This window comes from Rhamphochromis sp. 'chilingali', assembly GCF_963969265.1.
Source record: "Rhamphochromis sp. 'chilingali' genome assembly, chromosome: 6".
In the NCBI taxonomy this organism is placed as follows: Eukaryota; Metazoa; Chordata; class Actinopteri; order Cichliformes; family Cichlidae; genus Rhamphochromis; species Rhamphochromis sp. 'chilingali'.
Window position 1 is genome coordinate 17,900,845 of NC_137933.1, and position 23,717 is coordinate 17,924,561.

Genomic DNA, 23,717 nt, shown 5'->3' on the forward strand with positions numbered 1-23,717 from the left:
TATATATATATATATATATATATATATACACATTATATTTTAAAGTCTGTCCATTGCCCAAGTGCCCATTAATCTTCATATAATGAGCAACAGAAGGTAAAATTGACTTTTCTGATCTCCTTCTCCGCTCCAATGAATAACAGGCCTATAGACTTGCAAACTTCTATAGCCATTTGTATGTTACTGAAGATAAAGAGAGTTAAAGATAAATCTTTTCATTCCAATCTTCTGTCTTTTTATATGCTTTAAATGCAATATCAGAAATGAATTCTGAAAGCAGCCACCTTGACATGACTTTCTGCCCAGTTCTTTTGCTGTAGTTTGTTGAAGGACTTGTAGCACAAGGTATACTGCGACACCAGATGGTATGAAGAGGCCAATGCAAAAAATTAAAATAAAATAAAGAAATAAAAAATAAAGAAATATGCCAAGGGAAATTAAGCTTCTAGCTTGTTTTTCAAAGCTTGACTAACCAGTTATGTCACAACAAATCCTACTCCAGGCAAAAAGCTTTGGTGTTGCTGCTTTGGCATCGCAACTGCTTTGCATGTCAGTTCAGGCTGGGCAGAGCAATCCAGTCATTCTCAACCTGAGGGACTCTATACCAAGAAATTCAGCTCATGAATCATGCACACCCAAGGCTCCAGCATAAAATCACTCATTTTTTTCCATTTTTTTCCACGAGACGAAAAAGTTGGACAGTTAATGCCAGGAGCAATTGCAAAAATAGGGATATTTTCTACCTTGTAATGCTTTCAGGAACTACCCACTTCACTCACATTCTGTGAATAGATAGGAGATTGGGAGCATGAGTTAGGTGCAAAGTAAAGAAGAATGGAAGAAATGCACACCTTAATTTCTCAGAAATAATTTCATCTTGCTTGTGACCTCATTTCCTGGAAACTGCCTAGCCTACAGAGACGGCCTCTCATTACCAGGTTCTTTTTTTCTAATCTTATTAGGGTTGTAAAGTTTTACAGCACAGAGGTCTTAGTGACATACAGTTCACCACAACTAAGCTGTTGCTGGCAGTCTTATTCTGTTTTACTCCAGACCACTTAAAACAAAGAACAGGTAAGCTTGTTTGTTTAGTACCACACTTGTAGCCAAGAATAATATACCATTCATTCTTTTATGGAAGCTTCAGACATAATTTTAGAAGTTTTAGGGCTGCAGTTTACATACTCTGATCGTACAATGAAAGTTAAACATTACTTCAACGCAAAACAAAGTCAGTACTGCCATTCTGTTTTCCACAGTCGATCTGATTCTGTTAGACGTGTGCAGACAAGAGCACAAGCTGAAAATATGTTGTTGGCAGGGAAAGCAACAACATAATAGCAATGCTAAATAATGACTCAGGTAAGCTGCTGACATTCCTGTGGACTAAAAGACAATGGCCTGAGGTCTCGTGTAAGTGCGTTACATTAGTGTCATTATCCTTTAAATGCCTTTCGACCAACACTTAGAAAAGAAGAAAAGATTCACTGAATTGCTGTATTGCAGCTCAGATCCTTTCATTGAATTAAATTGAATTGTGTGACTGATATTTGCATTGAGAGCAGTTGAACCAAACTGGCCAGGAAGTGCAGGTGCATCTTATAAGATTATATGTAGTAAATATAAGATTATGTGGTATCAAAGGGAACTGTGAGTTTATTTTTATTAGTTTATATTTATGGTTGGGCGGGGTCAATTTTCAGAAACTTTTAGTGAATAGTGTTGCAGATGTTCTTCAACAAGAACCCTCGAGGAAAGACGTGGAGGACGGAGACCGTTTCAACTTCAAGTCCTTCTCATAAATTATCAAAGAGAAAAGCAACGCAAGGATTTTCTATCAGTGTCTTAATAATGATTTATAACTAATCTGTGCAGTCATAGCAAATAAATGCTTTTGAAGATCTGAAGAGGATCTGAAGTGAAGCAATGACAATGTGATTCAAGCGCACACTTCCTGCTTTAATTCCAGAAAATTAACTTTTTTGACCCCTCAGCTGTAAAAAACTGATGGGGTATTGATGTCGTCCTGCCATGGAACTGGACGGGCGGGCAGGTGGAGGGCGGCATGGACACCCAAGTTTGTGAATATGATAACTCGAGAAGGAGGCAACGTAGGATTTTGAAATTGATACCATAGGTGCATCTATAGTATAAATCAGACGTCAAGTGTTCTGAAAATCTTGCAAACAAAATCGAGGATGATGTCACCTTGGATTTTTAAATTGATATCGTACATCCATGTAATAGGATGCTGAGGGGGAATCCCGACAGCCATCAGAATTTTTTTTAAACTGCAGCCATTTTAATGAGCTCAGTAGGCAACGCCATTTTACTGCATTTGGAGATGACTCAAACACATGGTGTAATTCAAGTGGTCTGAGAGGGAACTAGACTAGTGCACTTTTTCTTGGCTCTGTTTCCAGCCTTTGTAAAGTAAACACTGGCTAATTTTTAACCTGAAAGAAGGACGTGCCCATGGCGCCGGTTTGGCTCAGTGGGTGAGCAGGCGACCATATGCTGTATGGCCGCAAAGCAGTAGGCCAGGGTTTGACTCCAACCTGCAGACCTTTGCTGTATGTCTTTCACTCTCTCTCCGCTTCTATCTACACTCTCTCTATCCAATAAGGGCTTAAAGTCCCAAAAATAACATCTTAAAAAAAGAAGGAGGACACGCCCGTGCTCATAGTGAAGGATGGGCAGGGGTCTATTTTGGGGCATTTCGTTGTCATGCAGTTTTTGATTGGTTAATTGTTTTTCTGTTTGATTTGTTTCTAATTTTTTTTTTCTCCCAAATTTCTTGAAGCTGAATTTTCACACTTTACATCGCATTTTGTTCACTTGTATTGAGGCACAATGACAAAACATGAGCTGTTTTCCAATATATTTAAGGACCTGACCATACATCTCTCCAAAAAGATGCCACAGTGGATAAGGGCCACATTGTTCATGGGGCAGCAGAAAGAAACCCTGCTGCACTGAGATCTCTGCTGTTTCTTTTCTTCACAGGCTGAACGAATAGTCTGTGAAAGCTGGTCTCACCAAACAATCATCATGAAGAACACAACAGAAGGTGATTTATTCTTTAATAATAACATATTTGAAGCTCCACCCCCTCAGCAGGGGTTCATTTTCAGTTTCACTTTACAAATGAGACATCCTCTTCGTGCATTTTTATTAATGCAGTGATTTACCACGGGCTAAGTGCCTCCATCCTCAGTTCTTTCCCTCTGCCCAGCTCATATAAAGGCCCTCTGGGCTTTTTTTTTTTTTAATGGGATATTTAATTTATTTTTTCCATTTATTTTTGTTGTTGTCGATGGTGTTGTTTTGTATTTGTGTTTGGTTTAATGTGCATACATGGCATTGAATCTGTTTGATATGAACAACTGTTTCAGTGTTTCTGCACTTTGCCTTATAGGTAATTCTCTCCATTGTAATTGCAAATAGTTTATTATTAATTTAATTACATTGCATTGGGAGCTCACAGTTTTACTGGCTAATAATGTCATCATTATTGTTTTCACCTAGACCACAGACTCCTAAGTAGTCCCTTTTCCTATCCGTAGCTTATCTTGGCATCTTTTCTTGACCAACAATCCATTCTTGTGTTTTACTAAGTTAGTAATTAAATATATTTTCTATTAGAGAAAGGTACAGTTACTTTATGTGCATGCCTTCATCCAGTCAAATTAACTTGAAATGGTTGGTTTGTTCCTAGATTTGTCATATTAAAAATTACAGTGGTTGATAGCAGCCTGTCCACTGCTGCTCAATTTTTCCTTCCCATTTTCTGAAATTCACTTCCGACTGGAGAACTTGTTTCCCCGGTTTCAGTTTGACTTTGCACTGATGTTCTGCAGTATGTCAAACAGTTTAGCAGCTTTGGATTACTTGGTAGGAATTGTGGGGACTCTCTGAATAAGACTTTACGTTTAAAATGCATGAGGATGTAAAATAAGAAAACCATGATGCTCTTTCTTTTTAATTTTTTAGATGACATATATGCATACGCACTGTCCAAGACACTTACAAAAGTCTCATCACCTTTAACTGTGGGACTCTACGCTTCATGTGAGAATCGAATCAACATGATCCTCAAACAAATGCAAGGTAGGTTTGTCTGGCCCAGCCTACCAGGCGCTAACGACAGGATGCTTATTTTGAAGACAAACACGACTAAATTCTCCGTGTTTTGCATGTAAATACAGTTTTGAATCTGTTTCTTTATCGCAGTGCCAACAGATGGCTGTGAACATGATTGCAGTGTGTAGAACTATAGCATGGTGACTATAAAAACTGCAGCTTTCGCAATAACGCTGTGGTGTATAACAATATAACATTTGCTAAACGTGCTGTTTTGTTTTTGTAATGAGTCAAAAAATAGAGCTCTTGCTTCCTCATATATGAACTGACTATAGGCAATCTTTTTCTCACTTTACAGACTGACTGAGCTTTTTTACCACACTTAAGGTGTTGTTGTAAAAGAGATAACATGACATCAAACATTCCACAAATGAGGACATAATCCTGTTGAGTATAGTTTGTATATGCAGGCATTTCAACATGTAAACAAATAACACGAGCAGACTTAATGAAGCAGGTTTATTAGAGTAGCATTTTTTAAAACGTAGGTGTTTTAAGGATTTGATACTAACATAAAATACTCGTAGAATAATGAAGCTTCAAAATGTTGCAGACAGATGATATACAGTGTTATTCATTAACTCTGTATATGATGGATTATTGTGTATATTATATTTTCTTGTAATAACCAGTAGACCAGTAGACATGTATTTTGTGGAGTAGGCATTCGACAGTGTCCCTCGGAGTGTCCTGTGAGAGGTGCTTCCGGAGTATGGGGTGTCTGGCCCATTGCTACAGGCCATTTGATCTATATACAACCATTGCAAGAGCTTGGTCCGCATAGCCAGCAATAAGTCGGACTCGTTCCCAGCGGGTGGTGGATTCTGCCAGGGCTGCCCTTTGTCACAGATTCTGTTCGTAATTTTTATGGACAGAATTTTTAGGCATAGCCAAGTGGTGGGAGGCTTTCACTTGGGTGGTCTCAGAATTTCCTCTCTGCTTTTTGCAGATGATGTGGTTCTGTTGGCTTCATCAGGTGATGGCCTCCAGATCGCTCTGGAATGGTTTGCAGCCGAGTGTGAACCTAATAGGACTTGTCCTTGTCAAATTAAAACAATGCTGAACCTTGAGCACCACTTATTAAAAGATTTAAGTGACTGTATATATACAGAGCCTGTATGCATACTTGTGTGGATCAGAGAAAATCTTAAATAAATTCAAACTTGTGCACCCAGTTTTTGTTTTTAAAATCATTAAAGATGAATGCTGTGCTTGTTCCACCCTGGAAAAATAACAGTTCAGAGAAACTATCAAAAGCCTTAAATTACCATGACATTCAACTCTGTGACCACAATTCTGTGCCAAATAACCATATTTCTGCCTTTATTAATATTATTCTTAAATGTAACTCAACCATCAGATACCTGTGTCAGTATTCTATTTGTTTTGTGTATTTTCAGTGTACATGAATTCAGAGGCTTCAAGGATTGAGCAGGAATATGCAAAAGGATCCAGGCCTCGTTCGGTTAAGCCTTCATTTACCGGCTTTTTTGCACTTATTGGACGACTGCTCTTCTACAGGCCAATCTGGACAAAGGAGAACCAGCAGGAACGAAACGTCAGATTCATTTATGTGCATTTCAGTGCTTGGCATTTTGCCGGTAGTGACCTGCTTTGGGCCGGTATAGCTATACGGCTGATTGAGGCCATGCAAATGAACTTTGGAAAATTACAACTTTTACTCTACCGTGTAGCTCAACATGATGAAGAAGAGGAAGTCAAGAACAAGGTTTGTCTCAATAGAGCTACATTTTTGTCTAATTGTTGAGAGCGGCAGATTATTTGCAAAATGCTAACATCAACCTGCTAACATGGTCCTACTGACAATTTGATCCGATACAGATACCAATATTTGGTGATTTAAAAATCTGATATTCCTATATATTGGCCAATATTTTTTTTCATTCAGAAACACAAAATATAGATTTCGCTAATATAATAACATAATGTGTAGCTATTTTTTTACATACACTCCACCCGACTCTGCTCATACTATCTGCTTAGTACAATGTTTCCCAACCACTGTATGTGCCACAACAAATGATCAGGTGTGCCTTTATCTGGTTCCACCTGATTAGTACTCTAAGTGTACTCCGTGAGTAACGGGCAGAGCAATTACATTCTCTTCTACTAGAGGGCAGTACAACTTCCTGCTCTAATTAAATGGGTTGTCAACTGCCAGTAAAACAGAAGAAGACGAAGATGAAATTACATAATAGTCATGCTGTGAGTGAGACAATGCAGTGTGCAATAGCAATAGATAAGTATTTGAAAAGAGAAAATAGACAATCTGACCTGGGTCCAGGAGAAAATTCTGACCCAAATTAAGGCCCTAGCATGAGTGGTGGTCAGTAGAAAGCAAAAATGGTATACGGCAGAAAAACCAAGCCAATTCGTGCCGTGTGATTTTTCTAATGTGAAATATGTGGCGTGGCTCCAAAAGGTTGGGAAACACTGGCTTAGTGTATCTGTGGCATTCCAAAATGTGTTGTCAAGTTCCAGAGTGCCCTCTACTGGGCAAACTATGCAATGTCAACACTCACAACATTAGTGGAGGGTGCTTTGCGCATCCTTTTTACTTTTTTTAATTTTGCTTTTTCAACCATTATAAATCTCGATAATGACAAACGTGCCAATAAAATCCGCTTGACAATAATTCTAGAGGTTTATAACAACAATCTTTTTTATTCTGATGTTATAAAGATCATGTTCAACATAGTCATATCTTAGTTAAGCCTGTAACTATAAACCAGACTTTTCTATGCTGTCTGTTTTTAACACTGGTAGAAAGAATTCCCAAGAAAAAATGTTAACCAGAAGGTGTGTTGGTTTTTGAGACCAGGTAACTAGTTCTGTAAACTGTCGAGTCTCATGAAAGTAATCACAAAAAATGTTTTGACCTGATCCATAGAGGCATTTAAATATCTTTACCAAATTCCATCAATCTAGCCAGTAGTTCTGGAGATATTACCCAGAACCAAAATGAGAAATAAGACCTCATGGTACAGAAAATGTAAGAACATGAACCTCATTTGGCAACTCTGAATCCATGTTTAAAAGCATGATAATAATGTATGTATATATGTATGTTTTTCTCTATTTTGCTTTGTTTTTGTTTTAAAAAAAAACTCAGATTGTGGAGGATGGTCCTAACCACTGGAGTTCCAAGAAGATTTGCTGCTGCCCACTGTGGCTTTTTCTCCTTTCCCTTCTGGTGGTACCACTTATCATCCTGATTATCCTGTTAACGGTTGGCTTTCCCAAATTTGGACTGAAACCAGATGAGGAGGTGGATGACAGCAATGGCCAGGTGGGTGTGCTGGAAGGCCTGGCAATTGCCACATTAGGGGTCCCTGCAGTGAGCATACTGAAGTTTATCATTCTGATGGGGAAGAACTTCATCTTCAGCCAGACACTGAACATTAAGAGAGGGATGGACAATGAGCGGCTCAGTGGTCAGTTGGGCTTCATGAACGAAGTCAGGATGGAAATGTGGTGTTTGTCCCGCTTCATCCAGTTTATGGAAGTGTTCGAGAGGAGAAGGATCCGAATCGTGCTGAATATCACTAATCTGGACCGCTGCTCTCCTAAGAAAATTGTTGCAGTCCTGGATGCTATGAACATTTTGCTTTCAGATGAAGAGAGCCCATTTATTTCCATTCTTGCTGTAAATCCGGAAGTCCTTGTAGAGAAAGTGAACTTTGCAGATGGATGCTTGAGCAAAGAGGACAAAGCATATGCATTGCTGAACAGCATAGTGACTCTGCCCTTCACAGTCCCACCACTGTCCAATGATTCAAAGCGCAGTTTACTTTACAGACTTAGTAGCAAGTCAAAAATTCAAGAGGATTCTCCCACGGTTGAAGTCAAACACAGAGGAATTCCTTATTCCTACGATTCCTCCAATTCGTCTCTAGAGAAGGTTACATCTGAAGCAAAGGAGATGTACCCTCTGATCAATACAAAAGCAGCAATGCTGGATATAAAAGATGAACTAGATAACTTAATCAGAAGCATCCTAAGCAGCAATGACAGGAATCTAAGCAAGTACATGCTAGATGATGTCATGTCAATGAGAAGAGTGATCAACTCTATTCGAGTAACTGTGATAATCATGAAAGCCTTAAACCTAGAGCTTCCTCAACCAGAATACATTGCAGCATGGGTGATCCTAGCCAATCACTGGCCCTGCCGACTCAGCTGGATCCTCCAGTGTGTGGAAGATGCTCAACAAAGGGCAGATATTGATGGTGAGGCTGGGCCCAGCGATTATGATTCAAAGACCTTATGGCAAGTCTTCAGTGTGTCCCAAGCAGAGCTGTATGTAATGAGTGGACAGATTGAGGACTTCCTGGAGCAGGATGGAGATGCTGAGCTGTTCGAAAATCTTCTCAAAGTAGATTTCCAGTTCAAGGTAAAAGACTTGAAGACATTTGAAGCAGCAACAGTGAACCTAGATCATTCAATTAAGAATGAGCTGGCTCACATCAGAGGGACATCCAGGCTGAAAGATTCTGGTTGGATGAGGAACCTAGCTCCACTGCCAATCACAAAGATCATTAATATGAACACCGAGGATGTATGTAAAGAGGTAAGAAATTCCTTAAAAGCTATGTTCTGTAAGATTTCAGTCTTGGCTGACCTCTCGTGACATCTTGAGCAGCTGATTTTCAGTAATGCATAAGAAAACACACCTGTTCAGACAACTGGTTCAATGCTTTATCATCTCAGGGCATCACATGAAGTCATTCTATTAGATTATCTGCATCCTAGCATCCATCTGTGATGGGTTTAGAGTGACAGACCCATCTTTCCGTGCCAAAGGACATCTTGTGCAAATCCATGAGATGCCAGCAACTTCCCCAAAATGGCAGTATTAGATGGTCTGGGACTGGGACGGTGTTCTGGTTCCTATATAGTCCAGTCAAACTTGTGGTTTGATAATAATGAAGAATCAGTCAATAAATACCCCTTTTCTTTTTTTTTAATCAAGTCATATATAACCTCAGTTTTTCACATGGTGCGACACTGGGCTAGGGTAAAAGGAGTTTTACCTGAAAGATTAGAGTTGTGTTGCCTGCCTGCAGCTCTTCCCCTAATAGCTCACTTTATTGTACCATTACTCAGATGCTGTATAAAAAAAAGCAGCACAGTAAATAAACATTTTGCAGAAGCGTTTCTAATGAAGGCTTGCTTTTACCACTTTGTGATAAATACACTGAAAATCCTGACTGCAGCACGCAGTATTTTCATTAGAAAGAACTTTATAAGGCACAGATATGATGTAGAGAGAATGAACAGCAATGACACTGGTGTGATTAAATTACCAACTGTAATGAGTATTTAATTGCATGCACCATTTACTATCCTTCCTGCTTAGGTTGACTGTAAACATTTAACATTGCTATATAGAGGGAAATGCTAAAACGTAGGCTAATTACGCTGAAGGGCTTTTGCTGAAAACAAGCAGTGTGGTGTTATAAATCAATTAAATTATTTCAGGAAGGATAATATTGCTCAGTTTCACATTTTCTTTTTTTTCCTAGCTGGAGAGGATGCGATACCCCAGTAAGTACATCGACATTGTGAAAAGCAATGACCTCAATGGGTCAGCGCTGGTCTTCGGCGATGTGGAAGACCTTAAAGACCTCCTACAAATGACTTTTGGTGAATGGGCAACATTCAGACTGCACTTCTTGGGGTTTCCATCACATCTGCGACCACAGTACAAAAACATGGCAACAATACCTTCTCACTCTAAAAACCAGTTATCGAAATTCCACCCTCAGGTTTCTCATCATTATCTGTCTAATCCCAATCTGGTTAACATGTAACATGGAGTCAATCTGTCTCCAGGAATTTTTTTGTGCACATATAATTCTAACATGTTTATACTGCTGAATTAATTAAAAAGCCAGAAAGGGCTTTCAAATCTATATGCTATGTGAAGCTAGCTAGCAGGTAATTAGCAGGTTATAGCATAAAGGCTAAACACTTGTTTGTCACAGAACTAATAAAACCCGCAAATGACTTTTTCATATTCCCAATTTTGCATAGATCAAACAAGCAGTATGCCTCATGTTTATTAGTTACTTTGAGAGCCTTACATTTTTTTTTAGCAGAGCTAGCTGTTTTCCCTTAGTTGCTCCTGGTCTGTTTCCTGTGCCAGCTTAATCACGTTTCTGGCTCCAGCGCCTTATTCTTTGCACCCAGACATGGGTTTGCTATAGATTCTGGCCAGAAAGAAGATAAGTGTTTCCCCAAATGACAAACAAGCCCTTTATGTCCCCATTATCTTATCTGATTGCTTCTGATTTTATTGATGAACTCTGCTTTGTTTAGAGGTTAGATTATTTACTACAGTTTGTCAGGAAATCATCTGTAAACCAGTTAACTGTCCCCCACAGACCTCTTCTTGAGCAGGCTATTTGTGGCTTTTCCATTACAGTAAGCTGAACAGTACCACTGTGTTTAACATCTCAATCTGAGTTAATGGCCGTGTCACTCAACGCTGTGACTTCTAAACTCCTCTTCAGTTCTCTGCGAGATCTCATTTGCTCTCTCCTCAAACATGTTCGACCTGTTCTCCACAGTGCTCTCGTGGGATTTTAACTCTTCACGCCCTGTACTTTCACCTGCTGCTCGGTGCCGGGCTGAGCCATTAATCTTTAATCACAATGAATTGCCTTCCGTTCGGTTGTGCTTTATTTGTAATGAGTAGTCTATCTGAGCTGGATAGTTTGAGTGTATCACTTTATCCTAAACTTTTTGTTAAATACATACAGTTCATTAGGTTTAGGACGAAGTAGCTTATGGAAACCAACCGCTGACTTGTAGCTCAGACACAATAGATTAAAAACAGCAACAAGGAAAAGTCAGTGGTTTGGGTCATTGGGCTCTTTCTTTTCTTTTTTTGCTTTTGATGACCAATAGCAAGTAGCTGCTGCAACCAGAGGCTCAGTGTTGCAACATGCTCAACCTGTGGAGGACTGCATTTGTCCACAAGGCGATTGCACAAGTCACCTGATGGGAAGCAACCTGTCTCCAATCAATGACTGACTCAGATTGAATGCAATCACTCTCAAACAGACTGGTTGAAGTTTACAAATAATTGTTATATAAATGCAGAGAGATTGCCAACACATTCATCATCAGCTGATTGTATTCTAGTTATGGCCCTGTATAAAAAAATAGGTTGTCATTTTGCAGTTAAATTGCTGTCTATGAGCAACTACGTCACTGTTTGTGGATGAAATTATATTTCTATTTACAAGGATCTGGTTGGACTCTGAATAGAAGAAGTGAATGTGCCTTTCTGTGTATGCAGATGGCAACAGAACTGCAATTTTCTCCCATTTATCACAGATTGTATGCATGTATTTGCCAACTTGACAGCAATCAGTCACAAACTGATGCAGACTGAGAGTAAACTGACTTGATGCACCAAAGTCACTCTGAGGACAGCGACTGACTGCAAGTGGTCAAAGCAATGATTTCAAAGACAAGATCGGAAAGTCATTGCACACCATCACAATAATCCCAGTCGTGCTAAAGTGTGACTGTAGCATTACAACAATCATACAACAGTCAGGTGTGAATATATCATCCTAGCTTGTTTACACCTTATAAAATTTTAAGTAATGTATGAGTTAACATTCATGAAAGACTTCATTTCAGTCTAAAGCAGCCACACTGCGGTTATTCAGGCATGCCTTATTCCATAATAAGGACCACATTTGTTAAATAGTAATTGAGCAGTCTGTTAAACATGAACTCTTTTTAGTAAATTCCTTGTCAGACCTTACCTAGAAATTAAACTATTTAATTTAGTGTAACCGAAATGAATAATTACGCTCGTAATGTCAATTTGAGGAAGATGACTTGAGCAAAGCTAACTGTAGTGTTGCCTAGATACCATTTCAATGTCATCTGCTCCAGTGTCAGGTGGCAAATGTAAAAGTAACATAATGAAAGCTGTGAAGAGATTTTACTAATCATTATAATGTATTTATATACTAGGGGTGCAACGATATTCGTATCGATATTGAACCGTTCGATACAGTGCTTTCGGTTCGGTATGCATATGTATCGAACAATACAACATTTGTAATTTATTTTATCAATTTTCCTTCTGACGATGCTGTCTGTGTTGAGCGCTCAGTGAATCTGTGTTCGACTACTCCGCCTAGGCTGCACTGTCGAGCGCAGATCCACTGAGCGCTCCACACAGACAGCATAGTCAGGAGGAAGAGCACAGGGCAAGCTAGCGAGACAGAAGTTAAGCTCTCAGCAACATGGACCTCCCCCACTCTCATTCAGATCTGGCGTTTGGAATTATTTTGGTTTTCATGTGACGTATGACCCTGAAGGTAAGCGAGTCATGGACTAAAGTAAAACAGTATGTTGGATGTGCCATGCAATGCTCAATTACATTGGTGTGAACTAGTGTGTTAGCGCAGTTAGCTCGTTAACGTGTTGGCTGTCTAGCCCCATGCACGGAGCGATCGGCGGTAGCTCGTTAACGGAGATTTGCCGTGTTGTGGCGTTAAGGTCATTTCAACGAGATTAACCTGAAAGCACTAGTGGGAACACAACGAATATGACTGCACATTTACGCCGACATCATCCTAGTGCAAAGACAAAAACAACAAGCATGCTACTAACTTTAGCCGAGTCATTTAGACAGCTGTTAGCACATGATTCTCCTTATGCTGCTGAGAATATAGCCCAGAAGAAGCGGATAGTATAGCTTTTATTTTGGAAAGAGCCATCTCTCTGTAATAAACTCTCTTTTCCAAAGATGAGTGATTCCTCAATCAGATACAGGGCTTGCAATATCGCTAGCCCGACGTCCTGGAGCTAGCGATTTTTTCAGTCGGGCTACCAAAATCTATCTCTGCCCTGCCCGTCGGGCTATTGTAGGAAAAATATATGTCAATGCTTTTGCATTCTTTCAGAAATGTAGCTGGGTAATTATGTCATTGGCATCGGTGAGCCACTGTCAATATGTGACATATTGAAGTCGCGTTTGAATTTGCGCTTGTTTTTTTGCTTTCACTTTGCAATCGTGCAAACTGTGTATAGAGAGCGACAGTACTGATCTGTGAGTGATGATAATTTGTGCACCAATTCCTCTGACATCGTCTTATTAATCGTTAGCTTACTATGCAAACATGACAAGTGAAATCTCCTGCAGCTTAAACATGTGAGAGGTTGATCGCGCAGAGAATCGCTGAGCTTATGTGAGTGCGTGTGTAAAAGCAGCAGGAGAAGTTATGACAAATCAGACTATAAGGCAAAAAGAAAGTGCAGCTTTATGGTTTCATGGACAAAATAATTTCTGTGGCTGCAATATGACGAGCTAAATAACCAGGGCTGCACATAAGTGGTCCGCAGGTGCGCATTCGCTGTCAAAATAAAAAACACGCACAAGGGTTAGGGTTAAATTTAAAAACTGTACTTTTGAGTTAAAATATATATTTATATTTTTAATGAATGACAAATTAAAAAGGCATGAACATTTTTTTGTATCGAAAAAATATCGAACCGTGACACCAAAGTATCGAACCGAACCGAACCGTGAATTTTGTGTATCGTTGCACCCCTATTATATACCTTATTGTAATGTAAGTTAAACCTTTACATATTTGTATTGTTACTGTCTTGTTGGATTGCCCTTTTTATTGTGTATTATAACATTTATTCTATACATGGAAATCTGTGAATGTTGAAAATGATCTGTTTAAAGTGCCTATGCCACAAGTTTTAGAAACTTGTGCTATTTTATAAACTGAATATCAGAAATGTTAAGAGAGGACTCATTTGAACTTCTTTTCTTTTCTTTTTTTTCTTACCAAAGGATGAATCCTATTGCTGTTGGTGAACCCCATCAACTCTGGCACCGCCAGAGGGTTTTTGCTTTGACATCTAAAATTATATTCCATGTCCCACAGGAACTGCCACCAGACTTCAGAGTATTTCTAGTCCCAGGGCAATGTATTCAAATGATTTTAGTAATTCTATTGCTTTTCATTCATTGTCACATTCAGGTTCACTTTGGTGGTGTAAGAAACATCTCAAATGTTATTGGATCATTTGAAGGTTTGTGATATTAACGTCAACATCAGGATGAACACTCACGGAGGTCTCGCAGTGAATTTTACATGTATTGCGATCATTACAAGAACATTTAATTATTTAATTATTTAATAACTTTATCAGTGACAAAATATTTGTGAATGGGAGTAACATTGGTTTTCATCCCATTTTCATTGTAACTTGTGATTTACTCATATACTCAGCTCATCTACTAATCAAAGTTTGATGCTGTTTTGCGCTTGTTAGTTTATTTATGTCACATCCTGTCCGGGAGCTTTGCAATTTGAATTGCGAACTGAATGCATGGTGGTGCCAAACACATTTAGACAGTTGGATTTTAATTTTACACCGTCTGAAAAAACATGAACATGTTTGGCATACATACACTCACCTGTCCATATTGACATGATAGCATAACGCAGTGGATGCAGATTTTTTTGGCTGCACATCCATGATGTTAATCTCCTGTTTCACCACATCCTAAACCTGCTCTATTGATGAGATCTGGTGACTGTAGAGTACATATAACATTTTCATTTTCAAGACACCAGTCTGATGTGATTTGAGCTTTGCGACAGGGTGTGTCGTCCTGCTGGAAGCAGCCATCAGATGGGCGCACTGTGGTCATAAAGGGACCGACATGGCTAGCAACAGTATTCAGGTAGACAGTGGCATTTAAGGGCTGTGAAGTTGGTACTGAGGGGCCCAAAGTGTGCAAACAGAATATTACACAACAGGACACCACCACCAGCAGACTGCAACTTTGATACGAGCATTTTGATCCATGCTTTCTTTTCTTTCATTTTTTTTTCCACTTCTAACCCTACCCAGACCAATCTGGCACCAACAACCATGCCATGTTCAGTGTCACATAAATCACCTTTCTTCCCCATTCTGATGATCGGTTTGAAAACCAGCAGGTCCTCTGATCATGTCTACATGCCTAAATGCTTTGACTTGTTATCATATGATTGGCCCATTAGATTTTTGTGTTAATTATCAGCTAAACCAGTGTGCCTAAAAAGTGGACAGTGAGTGTTTTTGAAATAAAAGTCACGATAATGTATTCAGAAATACTTTATTGATCATTCATCCTGATGGTAAACACTGAATATATGCTGCCATAAACTGTAAACTTTTTTTTTTCCCCCCCAAAGTATTTCATCATTTGAACAAATGCAGTTTGTTGTGTGGCACTTAATTTTTCTAAAAAGATTTGCTGTTGCCAGCAAAATGCTGACACGGCAAAATATTTTAAACAAAGCAGGTTAAATATTCAGCTGAAGGGTCATTTCACTGGAAATCCATTGAAGAGTTTTTCACAGGAAGACGCAAAATGTTAATTTGTCTATAGAAAAAAATATATCTGATGAACATTTACTGTACGAACAACCTTACACAGCCACACACAATGAAGGCATAGAGAGCATGCTGACAACACTTTAAAAGACAAGGCTCGGATTCTGTAGTAGCAGCACCCTCTGCTGTTCCCATTTCTCCCAAAGGCCCAGTTTTAGTCATGTAATAATTCTCTGAATAGCCTGTCGGGCTGGTACAGAGGTGGTGCCAGAGACTATGCAGCTGTTTGTCCCAATGCAGTTTCATTAACACATAATGATGAAAATTGCTACTAGCTCCCAAAAATAACAGCTCATTTAAGATTTTGTTTTCCCCCCAAAAAGAGGCACTGTTACAATACTCTGAGGAACACAATGGTCCCCTTCTAATGACTCACACTCGTTAAAACAAATATAGGAAAGCATAGCACCACATTATAGTCATATTACATGTTCAAATATTAAAGGCACAAGTGTAAAGATCAAATTTTGTTCCTTGTATTTTTCTACCTTACAAGAAAATGATCACTTTGGCTAATTTAGGAATGTATTTAAAAAAAAAAAAAAAAAAAAATAGCAGTTGCATTTAAAAAAAAAAAAAAGAAAAAAAAAAAAAAAAAAAGGGAAAAGCTAAAAAGCACATTAATGAAGCACATTTATGTAACGACCACAATGGTTTAAGTTTCTAATATTTATGTACCGATTAAATGCCAGGCTCTTGTTGTTAAGCAGTAGTTCCCCTGGATATTTTACCACCACATACATCACAGACAAAAACATCCAGGTTGTTTGGCCTGAAGCAGCTCATTTGGACTCTGCCAGCTTCTTGAGCCTTTTCTTGAGCTCCAGAGGAAACTTCTCATAGCACTTTTTACAAACAGGCTTCATGTCAAACTCAACAAACTTGTTCCTGCAAAGAGAAAGGATTAAAAATAAATAAATATATAAAATCACTGCTGACCAGATACAACAAAACATCTGAACCTTGCTTTTTTTCCCCCCTTTTAAAAACCCATCGGCTGTAGTGAAAATAAGCAGCAGTTAATACAGAATAAGTACTGCAGTCCTACTAAAGCATCAGCTGAACCAAACTCATGCGTAAACATGTACGCTTTAGAGGTTTTTCTCAAACACCACTCACACAAAATAACTGGCTTTGCAAAATAAATAAGAAATAATAACATGCCACACTGTCGGGGGGGACGACAACGAGCACAGCACAAATAAAGGTAGTAAGTAAGCGATTGCACCAACCAATCGATGGAGTGGCGAGTTGTAAAGAATAAGATTTCTACTGACAGACAGCAGACTTTTTCTTGCGCTCTTTGGCATCGCGCTCACGTCGGGCCAGGCGGCGTTTCAGCTCCTCGGGCATGCGGTCATAGCAGTGCTTGCACACTGGCCTCAGGTCAATTTCAACAAACTTATCTCTGAGTTACCCCAGACGCAGCAAGTGAAGCATGTAAGAGAAGAAATTGGAAGAGAAGGAAAAGAGCCAAAAGAGGGAAGAGTTGTCGGAGGAGAAGTGAATAATACGCGCGGACAAGTGTTAGGACTCGATGCAGAGGTGTTGGAGAAAACTGAGGACGGCGACAATCAGCTGGCTGTAAATGAGCACTTCAACTTACTTGAGAGTGAGTTTGGTGTTGCAGGTGGAGCATGAGAAACAGCTGACACACCAGGCCTTGTTGAGAGCGGACACAACTGGAGGGATAAAGATGTAAAATATAATAAAAAATGTGGACAAATCTTAAACATGGAGCTCCTCTATCTTCAAGCAGCACTTCTTAAAAAATAAAAAACACTGCACTGATTACAAGCTTTATCACCCTGATACTCACCATCACCTTCAATCACACGGTTGCAGTGATAACACACATCACCGAAGAGCTTGATAACAGAGAAACAAGGAGATTAGGCGTTTATCCAGCAAACACAAATTCTTTTATGTGCTGCTGGAGTAAGAGGTTAGCGCTGCTGTTTGGGGGGGTTTTCTTGGTTTTTTTAGACTTCACTGTCGTGTTCTCCAAAGCCAAGATTGTACTTGCAGAGCTGTGTTTTTCTTTCTTACCTGGTTATAATGAGTCTCACAGTATGCCAGCCCTTTTCTCTCATAATGGCGATGACCGAGGAAAGGCTTTTCACACTTGGCACACACAAAATGCTGCAAAAAAGAGCAAATACTGCTGAGGGTTAAGGAGACCTCTTAAAAAATAAAAAACCCAGAAAGCATGCCAACTTCTCTAACGGTCAGAAACATGAATATTACATGAGCAGAGTATGTTTACTACCATATACAGAGACCACAGAAGAAATGGTTACTGGAAGAGCGCTACCGCTATTTTACGCCGTTTGTTTTTAAGATGCGGTTATCTCTCACTGTTGTGGAGAAACTGCCGGTGGTGTGCACGGAGTGTTTTTAAAATTCTTCTACTTTCCTGGCACTTGCCAGCTAAACTCCTGAAGTGGGTAGAATCTAAATTAATTTTGGCTAATTACCATCTTTAGCATTAAATTGAGTGCTATACGCCGTTGATAGCTTTTTGAACAGTACAAAGCTCAGCAGTCTCCATACAGATAAACACACAATTCGATCTGCCGCGCTCTGCCTCCGGAGAAATAAGCTTTTTAAAAGCGCTCACATCTCCCAAATTAGCTCACTTACAGCATTTTGGTTCCAAATTGGATATTTAATTAACTTAATTTTCTTATGCATAAGTAAGAGTAACTAAATATGAGAGTCATTATAGATTTTTATTATGCTTTTGAGGAAAGACTGTTTTGCACATAAACTTAACAGCTACAGCATTAAAAACACCTCGAAAAAATCTTTGAATGACTCTGGTCATGGACGCCTGACCTCTGGATCGGGCTTCTCCCTTACGCTTGACTAGACTGGGATGTGAGGAGTTTGGATAATAGGGGAAGACTTTATTCGTTCCTGATCCGTTTGTGATGTATGGCACAGGATACCATCGTGCTGGACAGAATGCAGCTGTTCAGCAATGCTGTTGTGTTGGAAAATCTTGCCAGAAGCAAAGGTTTTCCAACAATGCTTGTAATGAGATGATTGATGTTATTCACTACAGCTGTCAGTGGTTTTAATGCGGTGGCTGAGCAGTGTATTGCGAGCAAAGAGAAGGCGGCCAGCATGACGTCAGACACTATTATGAACTTATCATTAGTCTTTGAGACATTCCTGTATTCTGACTTGTGATGTTAATTTTATAGAAGCACTTGTGACACTCACATAAGTTCTGCCTGAATTACTTTAATATGATTTTTTTCATATAATAAGCAGTTAGGAAGATGGATGGATGGATGAATGGTTTTGTCATTACTTTGTGTTTAATGGCCTCTTTTGTAAAGCTCCTACTCTGCAAGGAGGGAAAAAAAATCATCTATCACCATTTCTTTTAAATAAATATCAAATCAGGCTCACATTAACACGATTCCTGCAGCAAACTCCTAAAATCTTTGGCTTTTCTTTGAAGGAGCAAGCTGCTTAATCAAAGCCATGTTACCCCTGATTTCTTTTGCATGACTGTAACTTTGTGTACATAAACAGGCCCGTTCTCGTTCACGAACCTCCACATGCCACTGCTTGCCCATGGCATTGACAACACGCCCCTCGATAGGTCTCCTGCAGGCACCGCAGATGGGTACACCCATCTTATCGTGGCAGGGCAAACAGTAGAGCTCTCCTTTCAGCTCCCTAGCATCTGCTGTCAGCTCCCTCCTGTGCAAAGGGAAACAATGAAATGCATGATGAGCTGCCGAACACAGGCTGAACACACTAATGAAGACGGTCTTTCTATGAACCTTGAATGTATTCTGAAGCGTGTGGGCGGTTTTCTGCACTAAAACCCTGGTGTGGAGTGAGAAGACTGACCCGCAGTTGGTGCAGTTGAAGTGGTCCGGGTGATAGGGGTCGTTCTGAAAGATCAGTGGCTGCTCTTCGATGATGGCATGGCACTTCTGGCAGATGTACTTGCCCAGGCCTCTGGCTTTTTCGCGGTTATGGCACGGCCGGCACAGGTGCCTGAGGTAAATGGGGAAGGGATGTGAAGAGAGATCGCTGCAGCTTCAATAACTGTTTTGACACCCTCCATCATAGCTGTTTTGTTAGGATGCAAAAGCAATCGAGTCAGCAGCTTGACGTGTGTAACCACCTGTTTTACAGGCTGTCACTGTCTTAATGACTGTAATCAGATGGGACGCTTACCTGCCAGCATTCTTGACAAAGCCCACATCTGCAAGCACAGCCTGGCAAATGTCACAGCAGAAGCAGTCGGGGTGCCAACTATAGTTCATGGCCTTGATGACACGACCAATGATGAACTCTCCTGAGGGAAACCATATGTGAGAGATCAGCCTGAATCAATCCTAAGATTGACTTTCAATATTTGTTGGGCCTAGATGTTATTTTACATGATGTTGTTTTTGGTTGGTGTACAGGAACACAATTATACAGTTTTGCAACAACACACTACAATATTTTCTATATTGTTCTCTTAGTGACACTTAAAATAAGACTACTGTTAAATGCCTTTTAATTTTCTGCATAATTAAATTAACAAAGACTGTGTTTCCCTTGACATGGATGAGAAGCACTTGAGTTAAGCTTATGGGATAGATCCAAGATGCACTAAAAGGCATCTTGGATGACCTAAATACAAGTGGGAAGCTCTAAATAAAAGTATAAATAGCCCTAAAGCCCAATGTGGACACACTGGGATCTGATCTAAACAAGGACCAATACAGAAAGTGAGGCACAGTAAACAGTGAACGCTTTAGGAGACGCTACACATCATGTGAAAGGTCTGTTGCATGAAATCTGAGCAGAAAATTATCCACAGGGGTCGTTATGTGCCAAAAAAAAAAAAAGTGCAGCATGAGCACATCAGTGACAGCAATAAATGAATGAATGCTTAATTAACCACACAGACAGTTTATTTGAGAAAAGCTAAACAACAGTATGGTTTCCACCAGTGCACTGCGAGCCTAAGAAACACGTCAAGACACGGGGGATTTTATTTATTCCCCACTTCCAACATGAAGATGAATATGTATATACTCCTGCAGGAGGGCACGGTTTACATAGAGATGAATGATTTAGCCTGAATTGATTAATACACTTCTGTGCAAGGATATCAGTTGAAAAGACAGAACAGTTTTCTTATAGTTTTTTTTTTCTTTTGTGTGACAACAGATAATGCGGACTGCATTCCAGTAACACCCTTAAGCGAACTTAACAGCTGAAGCTATTCTCACATACCCTGGAGGGATGGCTCAACATAGGCCTGGCAAGGCAACAGGCTTGTAACACACTGGTGGAAACCCTACAACTATCAGGAAATAAAAATGAGCCATGCAAATGTTATAACGCAATAACGTTTGAGCTTCAGGAGTCCAGCTGACATTAATCCGCTTGTTTGCATTAACTACGGTGGGCTGAATCATTCATTCCTATGTGTGAAAAAGGTTAACAGTTATATGGTGCTCTCCCGCTGGTTGAGCCTATGTTACTTCCCCATGGTCCCTCGCTCTTCTCCCATCAGCAGTAAATGAAGTAGCAGTTTGTGCCACACAGTATTAGTGTTAGCCACCAAGCCAGAAACAATGAATTAAAATCCCCACAGAGTACCAAAAAGCCAAAACAAACCACTCCTACTGTTGTTGCACTGAGTGCAAATGTTTTTTTTTGTTTGTTTGTTTGTTTGTTTGATTGATTGACTTTCACCATGATTTAGTCCAGTTGTCACCACAGAACACAAGTCTAATAAAATACCAACTTGAAGCCATGTAACACTCACCACACTGGTGACAACAGGGAGCAAAGAGCATCTGGAAGTCATGTTCACAATATTTCCTCCCTTCAAACTGTAGACAAATAATAATTTAAAGAAAAAAAAAGTCGTTATATAAAGAAAAGAAAAGGGGACAAATATTTCCACACATGTGTATGAGCTATACACACTGAGCTTTGTACTGATGTAGTGTAAAATGAGCAGTGACTACTAGAGGAAGTCTACCTCGTAGAACAGCCCCTCTGGAAACTGCTGGAAACACTGGGCACACACGAAGCACTGCTCATGGTAAAGCTCTCCATTACTGTTGACAATCTTCTCAGTCGGAGCGAAGCCGCTCTTGCATCGCTCGCAGGCTGCACTGGCCAGGGCATTAGCAATGCTGTTGCATGAAACAATAACACATACATTAGGTCTGCAACATCCTCTGACATGCAGGGCTGACAAATGACTGCAGTGCAAGTTTAGACTAGTGTTTATCATTTCTCACATAACTCCTATATCATCTCCTGAACTTCCTTCATGCAGCTGTCACCATGGAGAATGGAAATAATATTTGAACCCACTAACACTATTACTCACTGCAAAGTCATCACCTAATTTGGTAACAGCACAGAACAGTCAGGGGTTTCTCTGGCTGCAACTTCCCAAACACACAACCACTCTACATAGATATGTATATATAATTACTGATACATGTGACAACTAAATTATCTCACAATTTCTAACATTATCCTTTACAGTACTATTTACATGTAAATAACTAAAACGAGTCACTTATCTACGCACTATATCTGCTGCCATATCAATCAAAGACATGTCTAGATATATATGGTTGTTTGTATACCCTCCTGTTGTTTATACATTTCTATTTTATAGTTGTTGTTTGTTTGTTTTACTGTTTTAGGAAAAAGCTATTTTTAGCCTTTTGGTCAATAGTTCTACAATTTCAAATAAATAAGCTTAACAATTTTCCTAATTATTACAGTATTACAACTTTCTGACATTAATCCAGGGCACATGAGATACATTTATTTATTTTGTAAATACCAATAAAGCGCTGTGAATGATTGAATGATAAAAAAAAATTATGTGAGTTTTGAAAAAGGAGCTATACAAATAGCGAATACAACTAACTTAGCATGCTAGCCGTTGGCACCGTGTAGCATAGAAAAAACTAAGCTAAGTATGTGTAATGAAATCCGCAAACTCCGCAGAGTAATCTCTACACTTTGTTTGCCTTGTACCAAAATGTGGGGTGTGGTGATAATTATACTTGTGTTGCGATAATTATACTGTTTTGAAAAGCGTCCTATCTACTATAGAGAAGCGATGAGCTAACTTCTCCCCAGAGGTTGGCTACGCTGGCAAGCTGTTAGTGTTAGCCTGCTGGCTTCCAAAGCTAACGGGCTATTTAACCTCTACGCGAGTTTATGTTTACGCTACACACACAAAAACGTACCTGCCAGGCATTCCAGCCACACCCAACATCCTTGAGAGTAGAGCACCTTGAAAGAAAACTGTTATAAAGCTAACGTGCTCGATCGTTTCCCCAAGTAAAGCAACTTCAGAGAGCTCTGCTGCCCCTCCCAGCTGAGGGGGACTATCCGGCGGCAGTGACTCCGTCCTCCCACGGTGGGAGTGACCGGAGAGCAGCATCCGCCTAACCTCGACTGAGTTTATAGAGACACGACGTATTAAGTTACTGCAGAGCTCCGTGCATGCTTCTCATATATGGGTACATAAAACCATATTTAGAAAATAAATGTTCATTTAGGATTAAAAATACAGAGGGTGTTGTTAAATTACTTTCGTGAAGTGTGTGGTTTAATAATTAATACAAGAAACGAATTTAGTAAAATGTCTGTGAAGGTTCAGCAACTTAAAGAAGTCCAGACGCTTTTCTTTGCAAGCTCCTTTGACAATTTAGTAAAATGAATTTCACTTGCAAAATGAATTCACAAAAGAACAGGACACTGAAGCTACAGTTCGCATGGGCTCATCAAAAGATTCTATAGCAGATTCCCTGGTCTGATTTATCTCAGTTTCTGCTGCAAAATTCAGTTGGTAGGGTCAAAATTGTGTAAAAAAGAAAAAAAGCATAGATCCATCGCATTTTGGATCAATGGTTCTGGCTTATTTTGGTGTTGGTGTCGAGGATATTTTCCTGGTGTACTTTAAACTCTTTAGTTGGATTATTGCTGGCCATGCCCATCAATTCATGACCACAGTGTACACATGAGTTCATTCATTGTCATTGTCACAGCTGCCAAAATCGCAATTCCAATTTAGAATTAAGATTGTATTTTTGTTTTCTCCCATTCGTTAT

The 23,717-nt window shown here is 39.5% G+C and overlaps 2 protein-coding genes across 3 annotated transcripts; one reads left to right on the plus strand and one right to left on the minus strand.

Annotated features, from left to right (window-relative positions):
- The first annotated feature begins 1,008 nt into the window (after positions 1–1,008).
- On the plus strand, positions 1,009–16,032 carry nkpd1 (NTPase, KAP family P-loop domain containing 1). Its single transcript, XM_080885717.1, has 6 exons — positions 1,009–1,074; positions 3,007–3,070; positions 3,994–4,110; positions 5,544–5,872; positions 7,277–8,734; positions 9,690–16,032. Exons 2-6 carry the CDS (start codon positions 3,052–3,054, stop codon positions 9,975–9,977), a joined length of 2,211 nt encoding a protein of 736 aa, XP_080741843.1. The 5' UTR covers positions 1,009–1,074; positions 3,007–3,051; the 3' UTR covers positions 9,978–16,032.
- A 131-nt stretch (positions 16,033–16,163) lies between these two features.
- LOC308398861 (LIM and senescent cell antigen-like-containing domain protein 1) lies at positions 16,164–23,015 on the minus strand. Of its 2 annotated transcripts, none has more exons than XM_080885718.1 (10): positions 22,851–23,013; positions 21,614–21,770; positions 21,395–21,461; positions 19,804–19,924; positions 19,471–19,620; positions 19,167–19,317; positions 17,650–17,742; positions 17,420–17,468; positions 17,207–17,282; positions 16,164–16,488 (listed from the first exon to the last, which is right to left on the minus strand). In XM_080885718.1, the coding sequence occupies exons 1-10, from the start codon at positions 22,877–22,879 to the stop codon at positions 16,383–16,385; spliced, it is 999 nt and encodes a 332-aa protein (XP_080741844.1). In that variant the 5' UTR covers positions 22,880–23,013; the 3' UTR covers positions 16,164–16,382. The 2 variants fall into 2 exon arrangements, with proteins under 2 accessions (XP_080741844.1, XP_080741845.1); XM_080885719.1 differs by lacking the exon at positions 16,164–16,488 and adding an exon at positions 16,495–17,008 and having other exon boundaries at positions 22,851–23,015.
- Positions 23,016–23,717: the final 702 nt, after the last annotated feature.

What these genes read in the sequence shown, in the direction of transcription:
- nkpd1 (XM_080885717.1), top strand. An exon ending in GATCCTCAAACAAATGCAAG is followed by an intron (nt 4,111 to 5,543) that starts GTAGGTTTGTCT and finishes GTGTATTTTCAG; the next exon opens with TGTACATGAATTCAGAGGCT. An exon ending in AAGAGGAAGTCAAGAACAAG is followed by an intron (nt 5,873 to 7,276) that starts GTTTGTCTCAAT and finishes AAAAAAACTCAG; the next exon opens with ATTGTGGAGGATGGTCCTAA.
- LOC308398861 (XM_080885719.1), bottom strand. Translation starts at nt 22,879, where the DNA reads ATGTTGGGTGTGGCTGGAATGCCTGGCAG. An exon ending in TCCCTGTTGTCACCAGTGTG is followed by an intron (nt 19,925 to 21,394) that starts GTGAGTGTTACA and finishes GGTTTCCCTCAG; the next exon opens with GAGAGTTCATCATTGGTCGT. An exon ending in AACACCAAACTCACTCTCAA is followed by an intron (nt 17,009 to 17,206) that starts GTAAGTTGAAGT and finishes GGGGTAACTCAG; the next exon opens with AGATAAGTTTGTTGAAATTG.